The sequence below is a fragment of the Phaethon lepturus genome, unplaced genomic scaffold, assembly GCF_000687285.1.
Source record: "Phaethon lepturus isolate BGI_N335 unplaced genomic scaffold, ASM68728v1 scaffold36969, whole genome shotgun sequence".
Classification (NCBI taxonomy): domain Eukaryota; kingdom Metazoa; phylum Chordata; class Aves; order Phaethontiformes; family Phaethontidae; genus Phaethon; species Phaethon lepturus.
In genome coordinates, this window is record NW_010564721.1 from 540 (window position 1) to 8,199 (window position 7,660).

Genomic DNA, 7,660 nt, shown 5'->3' on the forward strand with positions numbered 1-7,660 from the left:
AAGATGCTTAAAGCAGAGCTTGTGTGCTATTTGGAAACAGACGGGTTCAGCAAATCAAAGGGCAGGGTTAGGGCTGCAGCCCGCCCTTCCCCTTACATCAGGCAGCGGGAGGAGAGCCTCCGTAAAGCCCAGTAAAGATAAACGTTCATTCACGGACACGGGAAGGAGCCCAGGAAACTCCTGCCACACACTGTGCGGGCTGTTAGTAGGTTAAGCCATAATTAAGTCCTCATCCCTCGCTCTTGCACGTGCGCGTCACACAGATGCTCGCACAGACATGCACACACAGGCACATGCCGGCTCGGTGTAAAAAAAGCAGGGCTGAATGCGGGTTAATGCGCGCCTGCACCTCCTCTGACAGAGCCCTGTGCAGGAGCTTGCCCGCGCCGACCGGGCCAGCCGAGACAGGATTTATTTAGGGAGCAGAGTGCTCATGCCTGAAGCCCACGCATTCACAGCACAGGCAGTTCCCAGCTCCTTCCAAACCAACTCCGGCTGCGGTGATGAGGATCTTTTTTTAAAATCCTGTTTGGGTGTTGGCCCGTTTATTTGCATCACTTGCTCGGGACAGACCTGGGATAATCAGAGCAATAAGCTATGTGGGGCAACACATTCAACTGCCCAACAGACATACATCAACTACTTTTTAATCACGGTAAGAAAAGCATGAAACCTCCTATCGCACAGGACTTCAACAGGCACGGTTGTGCCGCAGAAAAACAGCCCAGAGTGTTTTACATCTGCAGCTTTATTCTTGTACGAAAGGTTAAAGGCAAAGCTAGAAAAATGAACCTATTGGTACACGCTCACTGAACGCTTTTAAGACAAGATAGGCCAGTAATGCTTTTATTGCTAAGAAGAACCAATGGGAGTCTTTAAAGCTCATCTAGCACTCGATTTCTGTTTGTAGGTAACCCAATTTAAAGCAGCTTTTCAGTCTTTAAAACCCTCTCGCTTTCTGGAATGCTTCAAAAGAAAGATGACCTGAGGACGGTGTCTGCTCTCCAGAGGGACCAGACGGATGTTCTGCGTCAGATGCAGAAACAGGCCACTGCCGAGTGCCAAAACGAAACCCAACTGCCCGGCTGCGGCCGCCTGTTGACCATTAGACAAGGCAAGGCTGCAGAGCACCCATGGAGCAGCCCTCTGACATCTGCAAAAGCAGCGGGTGCCTGAAGGCCCTCGGCTGTCCCCTTGCCCTGGTGGCTGTGGCACAGACGGGCACCATGGACTTGTCCCATGCAGAGCCAGGTGAGAGTCGGGAGCTAAGCCCGGGCACAGTGACTGTGAACGTCCTGCTCCAACTACCGGACGGCACTTTCTCCTGGAGAGATGAGGCTACAGGCAGCGGGATGCTGAATGCTCTTGGGATCCCTAGGGATCCCTCTGGGATGCAACAGATGACAGCTGGCCACCCTTCCGAAGGGACTGCTGGTCACTATGGCTTTGCAGGGCTTGCTGCAGTCAGAGCTGCTCCCGGGGGCAGCGGGTGCCCTAGTCTTCAGGGATTGGGGTGTTGCAGTTCCCGTGGTAAATTTTGACCTCACCCTCGCACTGGAAGTACTGGTCAAACACGTCGCTGTATCCATGGTCCCTCCACCATGTGCAAAGCTGCCGGTTCCACGTGCAGTCAAGCACATGGAAGAGCTCTGGGTGCTCCATCCCCACCATGGTGAAGAAATCCTGGTCCCCGAGGTGACCCTTGAAGTGGTACTTCTCGGTCAGCTTCTGCACCATGGTGGGCTCCAGCAGCTGGTTGTAGAGCTTGGACTGCCTCATGGCTTCCAGGTTCAGGAGCAGGACGCCGCTGTTGAAGCCGGGCAGCCCATCAGGAGGAGGGTCCCCCACTTTGGTTTGGGGGTTCTCACGGCGATACTGCCAGAATGTGTGCCTGCAAAAAGAGGAAAAACAGGAACAGGGGAGTCAGGGAGCACAGCTCAAAGAGCAGCCACCTCAAGTCTGGGCAGGTCTGGATCACAGCACAGGATCTACCACCCACCCAAGGGACCTCGCAGTGCTTGTCTTCTGCTGGCTGGAGGCACCCAGCCTTCCAGAGCAGCCCAGTGCTTCATGGGCTGCAGCTCTCTCCATCCCCCTGCACAGGATAGGGCCCAGACCTCAAACCACTCTTGCTCTCTCCTAAAGCCCCTTTTGTTTCTACCAGCATCGCTCTGATGGGCCAACTGGACACAGGATCGTGTGACTGCTCACATGGCTGCATGGGGAGACAAAACCACATCGCCAGTGCCTACGGCGGACCACCAGAAGTGCCCCTATGGCTGGTACACGCCAGGAAAACGTCCTGCAGTTAACAGGACCTCGGCAGCAGAGCTCACAGCATCATCATCATCATCATCATCATCATCATTATTACTATTATTATTGGGAAGCTCTGGATCAAAGATGGGCCCCAGTATGAGGCTGTGCAAAAAGATGGCTTGAAATAAATCTGCGTGGTAAGAATATTACTTCAAAATAAAAATAAAAAAAGAAATTCAATGGCAACATCTCATTAGGAAACAAGCACTGCCTTCAGCATTTGCAGCCCCATGAAGTCTCAGCTGTAGCAGCTCTGGCAGATGCAATCTTCACCAGCGAATTTCCAGTTGCCAAGAAGAAGAGAGCGGTGCAAGTCTAGCAACATACAAAACTAACTCCAGAGGGTGATTCAAGTGGGAAAAATTTAGACTACCTAAGCAGCCCCAAAATATCTTTGGCTCCTTCCTCAGCCCTGGGGCAGTGAGCACACCCCACCATACACACATCAGCTGCTCCCACTTGCAGGAACTGGATTCATCCCGTGCTATTACTCAAGCAGCTTTGGGAATCCTCCCCAAAAAATCGCTCCCATTCAGACTGAAAGTCTTCTGCCCCCAAGCAGCATCCTCTGCTGCAAAGCCAGGCAGCTAAGAGCTGACCAAGCCTGCGGTTCGGAGGTGGGCAGGAGGGACCCGTGGCCCCCACCACACCGTCTGGCAACGCAGGGGAGCCAGCACCACACTCTCCTTCCAGTCCTAACACTTAAGGCAAAGCTACAGCAGGTTTTTTTGCACCTTGCTTTGAAGATGCTGGGGAGAAACGCTGTTAGAAAGAATAAGCCCAGCCTGCTGTGCTGGGTCCTCTCCAAATCTGTCAGACAACAACCAAAGTCTCCATGTACCTCCACGAAACAAGAATTTGTTGGTAGATGGCTTGGTTTTAGCACCTGAAGGTTTAATATGGCTCCACACTTGGAAGCTGATGCTGGGCTTCAGATACAAGATGCAAGGACATTAGCCCCTGGGACAGCTCCAGAGTCATGGTGGGTACTCCAGCACTGCAAACATTTAAATTGAATTTTTTCTTGTAAGAAGCTGTGTTCAGCTCCAACGGGCACTAGCTCAGGGAATCCTAAGGCTTGTGCAGGGATTAGACTATTAAATCTACCCTTCTGGCCTGCCCTTTGGATCCCGAGAGGAGCCAGGACAGCACAGGATTGCGAGAAGCCTTGCCCAGGCAAGAGTGGGATTCAGCAGCCACCACAGAATTATCCCAGCAGAGAATGTGGATCTATTAATAATGTCAACAGTCAGCACGTTCTGTATTTCCCGAGAGAACCACAGCCATCACGCAGCATCACTTCAGATTCAAACCTCTGACATTTCTCATTTCATTAAGGGTCTTTACAGTGCTCCCTTTCGCCTGATTCAGGACAGAAAGGGTTTTTCCAAGCGCCAGTTTCCCATGGAAGGAAGGCTCAGGTTTTGAGCAGCCGTCTCCACGCCTCCCAGGGAAGGGGAGCGGAGGACTGGCTGCCTCACTGGAGCCTGCGGGCAGCAATGCTTGTTTGATCTAAAGGGCAGGGAAGGGATGAAAGGGCTCTGCCCCTGCAAAGAGCAATTAAGTCTTGAGGACAGGCACCAGGCCACCGCAAAGACGACTCGTGGATGCTCATGAGAAAAGGAAGGCAAAGTGCTCTCCACGCAGCATTACAGGGAAGCTCAACCTGCAAAGACAAGACCCAGCTTTGCACTGATCAGCCTCCCGAGGTGCTCAGGTCCAGGGGTCTGAGCAGAGACTGGCTCAAGCCCACCTCTGCATATTCTGCTCTCTCTGCTTCTCCCTAGCAGTGCCAGGAAAGCCATCCTCATGCCCAAAAAATAAAGCTGGAAGGAGGGAGGTGGGGAGCAGCGCTGTGGAGGAAGGCACCTTTACAACTCCACAGCAGCGGAGCCGACTATTCCTTTCATGTTCTTACCTCCAAGAACACACGCTGCTCAAGCTGAGGGACAAAGGTACAGCCCCTGCAAGCAGCTAGAATAGGAAAAATGCGAGTGCCCGAGCCCTCAGCATCGCCCTGCTACAGCAGCCAGGCCGCGGTGGGGAGAAAGTACGTCTGTATCAAATGACTCCATGTTTGAACAACGCCGTTCCCCAGCGGATTACTTGGCGATGGCTGGTAACGAGAAGGGAGCAACATGCCCTTTTCTGCGGGGAGAGCAGACAGACCGACAAGCAGCAATTGTTCAGCCCTTCCTCCCGGCGCTGGCGTGACGGGGCCATCCTCCCCGAGCCGCGCGTGGGGACCGCAGGGGAGCGGGGCTGGGGAGGACGGGCTGTCCTCGGGGAGCGATGCTGGGGCGAGATCCAGGATGCGACGAGCTGCGGGCAGCTCCGCAGCACCAACAGCTGAGGAACCTGCTCGCAGCACCACGCCACAGCCTTTCCAGGGCTGGGCTCAGGCCAACCGAGGGAAAGGTATCCTGGCAGAGCCACTGGCAGCATCTGTTTAGCCTGGATTTCGCTTGGCTTTTGTCCTTCTAACAGAGGCTTTCAGCTCTCTCCTTCTGCAGGAACCAGGACAGAGAAGAACATGGTTGAAAGGTACCTCCACCCCCCTGGAAGTGGAAGGAGTCACGGTTACGAGAGCATCATTTTCTCTGGGGGAGAGGAGGCCGGGGAAGCACAGCAACCAGCCAAACAGCTAACCCAGCCTGCGCCCCGCGCCGCTCTGGCCTGCCTGATGTCACCCCTTGGCACCTGGCTTAAGTTTTGGCAAGACATGGGAAGAAAATCACAAGGGCTTGATGAGTGTGCTGCCAGGATCCAGGGAGGGGCCGGGCTGCCGGTGGTGCAGCCCTCCCCAAGACGAACGCTTTCCATTAAGGAACTGAAACTCTGGCTGGACGCAATGCAAACGTCTCCCAGTCCCAAGCCCCTGGAGCAGCTGGGATGTCCCTTGGGACAGGTGGTTCAGGCAGGGCAGCGTGCCGCCGGCCCTGGCTCCAGGGTGCCCTCCTCCCTGCTCCCCCGGCGGCGAAAGCCAGGGCAGGAAGGCAGCCCGGAGATGCCGGCCACCGCCGGGATGCAACAGGGCAGGAAGCTGCTGGCTGGGAGGAGGGGAGAAAGGAAGAGGAGGCATTTCAGGCTTTTGTTAATGGCCCTGGCCCCTCTAGATGGGAGGGGAAAGAGGTGACCCCAGGCCCCCGACCCCGTAGAGGGTGCGGGGGAGCTGTGCGGGGCTGCTGCCGCAAGCGCCTGCCTGCAGCCCCGACGGGCTTTGCTTTGAGGAGCTGTTTATAAACAGAGCCGGCGTGTGCTAGGAAACATCTGGAGAAGAGCATTTCCAAGCATTCAAAGGCAGAGCCCAGGCAGCCCAGATAAAAAACGCTGCTTCCACCAGGACTTCCCTTGCTGGCCCAGCACAGGGCGCTCCGGCCGCACCTCCCTGCCTTGCAGGCCAGTGATCATGAGCCCCGGCGTGCAGATCTGCCATTGCATGCTTTAAAATGCGTCGCTGGGGATAGCTGCCAGGGCGAGAAGGGACCACTCCACCTATCAGCTGTATTTTGCAGGTCCTTTTCTTGCTTTCACGCACAGCAAGTGGAAAACACTAGGTGGGGGGAACACTTTGTCCAAGCCCATAAGCTTCCGCTTGTTCACTTCAGCTCTGGGTTATGTGACAGCCTCATGGGATGAGCTGGAAACTGCTGGCAAAGCAGCAGGGTGCCCTTGCTGGCAGGAAAGGCAGGGTGGAGGAGCTCCTGCCAGCTGGGTGACCAACAGCAAGCCCAAAGTACTGGCCCTACAGACAGCAAACTGGGCTTGTGTGCCTGTACCCACCTGAGATGTTCAAGAGGCTGCAACCATGCCACACCAGCTGCGCAGCTGCCACTGGCCTTGCTGATGAGGACATGGATCCTCCCCATGCGGCCGCATCTCCAGAAATGTGGACAGCCTGCGGGATCACCTCCAGGCACTGCAGCAGGGGAAAGGAGGAGCCAGGTCAAAAAGAAGTGAAGTGAAACCAGATGCCAGGTCAGTCCCAGGGTGGCAGTGGTCTGAGGATGCTCCTGGAAGGCTGCAGGGTCACCACCATGCACGTGCACTGCACGAGCCTGAACAGCGAGGTACCCGGGGAAGAAGGGTGCATGGCCTCTCCCTCACCAAAGCGGGAAGCGCAGCCAACAGCCACGGGATAAACCCAGAAAATAAGAGGTCTGCAAGATTCTGGATGCAGTAAACACCACTGGACCAGTAAACTCCTCGCTGGAGCTCACTGGTTTGCTCCCACCTCTTGCCAGTGCTGGCAGAGTTTGGGCCAGCTGCCTGGGAGGGCAGGATGGGCAGCAGCGGCGGACAAGCACCATGAAGACACACTTAATTGCCAAGCCTCTCTCACGGGGGCCAGGGGCTGAGGGGACCCTGAACCCCACACAGCCAGGCACGTGGCTCCTGGTGCAGAAGGGAAGCACGGGCTGCTGGCCGCCCCTCTCTGCACCACGCCGATGACAGCCCTGCCAGCCCAAACACCAACTAAAACAAGCACATGGTCTTGCAACCTCTAAATAAGCTTTTTGGTTCCTGAGCCAGAAAACAGACGGCTGGTGGTGTTATCCCCAGCTGCAGCTGCTGGCAAATGCCACTGTTCCTGTGCAAAAAGCAATGAGGAGCAAGTGTGCCGCACTCCTCCACGCCGTGCCGCTTCCAGCGCTCCCCCGGGGTGGGCAGGAGGACGTGGTGGTCTCGCTGAGCAATCCCCGGCCAAGCTGCCCATCTGTCTGGTGCCCAGTACCTGCCAGGTCCCAGTGAGCTGTCTGAGGCGGCAGACGGGATGGAAGCCTCAGTGGGAAGTATGCAGCATCCCGATGGGGATGGGGGGACGTGTTTGAAATGGAGGGGGAGAGAGCAAACAGAGAGGGTAAATAATTGTAAAGGCTTCTGGGGACAACAGATACATGCTTAAAAGCAATCTGGCTCCCACAGCAGCCTGGAGGACCCCCTGACAGTGGCTTCTGTCCAGCCTGGAGGAGAGGGTATGGATGGTGGGGAGGGAAGAGTGATGGCATGGGGATGATGGCATCACCCATCCAGGGGATGACAGTGGCCTCCCCCCTAATCCTCAGCAAGAAGTAAGAGCACAGCCAAGACGCCTCCCTGCACCCTTCTCCTCCTCTTGGCTGAACCTCACTGTGGCAGGCAGCTGCCAGCCCCTTACCACCACTCTGTTCAACCGAGATCAACCCTCAGGAAAAGGCCATCTCCCCTTCCTCCAGCTCCCCCTGCCCCCAAAAGGCATTGCTGCAGTGAAATGGCCCCGTCTGAGTTTCCGTCGTGGCTGGAGGCAGGCAGCCGCCCCCGGGCTGCACGCCGGGCCGCATCAGAACCAACACCCCCCCTC

The 7,660-nt window shown here is 56.1% G+C and overlaps 1 protein-coding gene across 1 annotated transcript in view; it reads right to left on the bottom strand.

Moving 5' to 3' along the window:
- Positions 1-1,449: 1,449 nt before the first annotated feature.
- XXYLT1 (xyloside xylosyltransferase 1) overlaps positions 1,450-7,660 on the bottom strand; it is a gene marked incomplete at its 5' end in the record, with an annotated part of 31,686 nt that continues 25,475 nt past the window's right edge. Inside the window, one exon of the mRNA XM_010294968.1 lies at positions 1,450-1,891. Coding sequence (XP_010293270.1) covers positions 1,495-1,891 — 397 coding nt within the window. The remainder of the gene's footprint in view (positions 1,892-7,660) is intronic.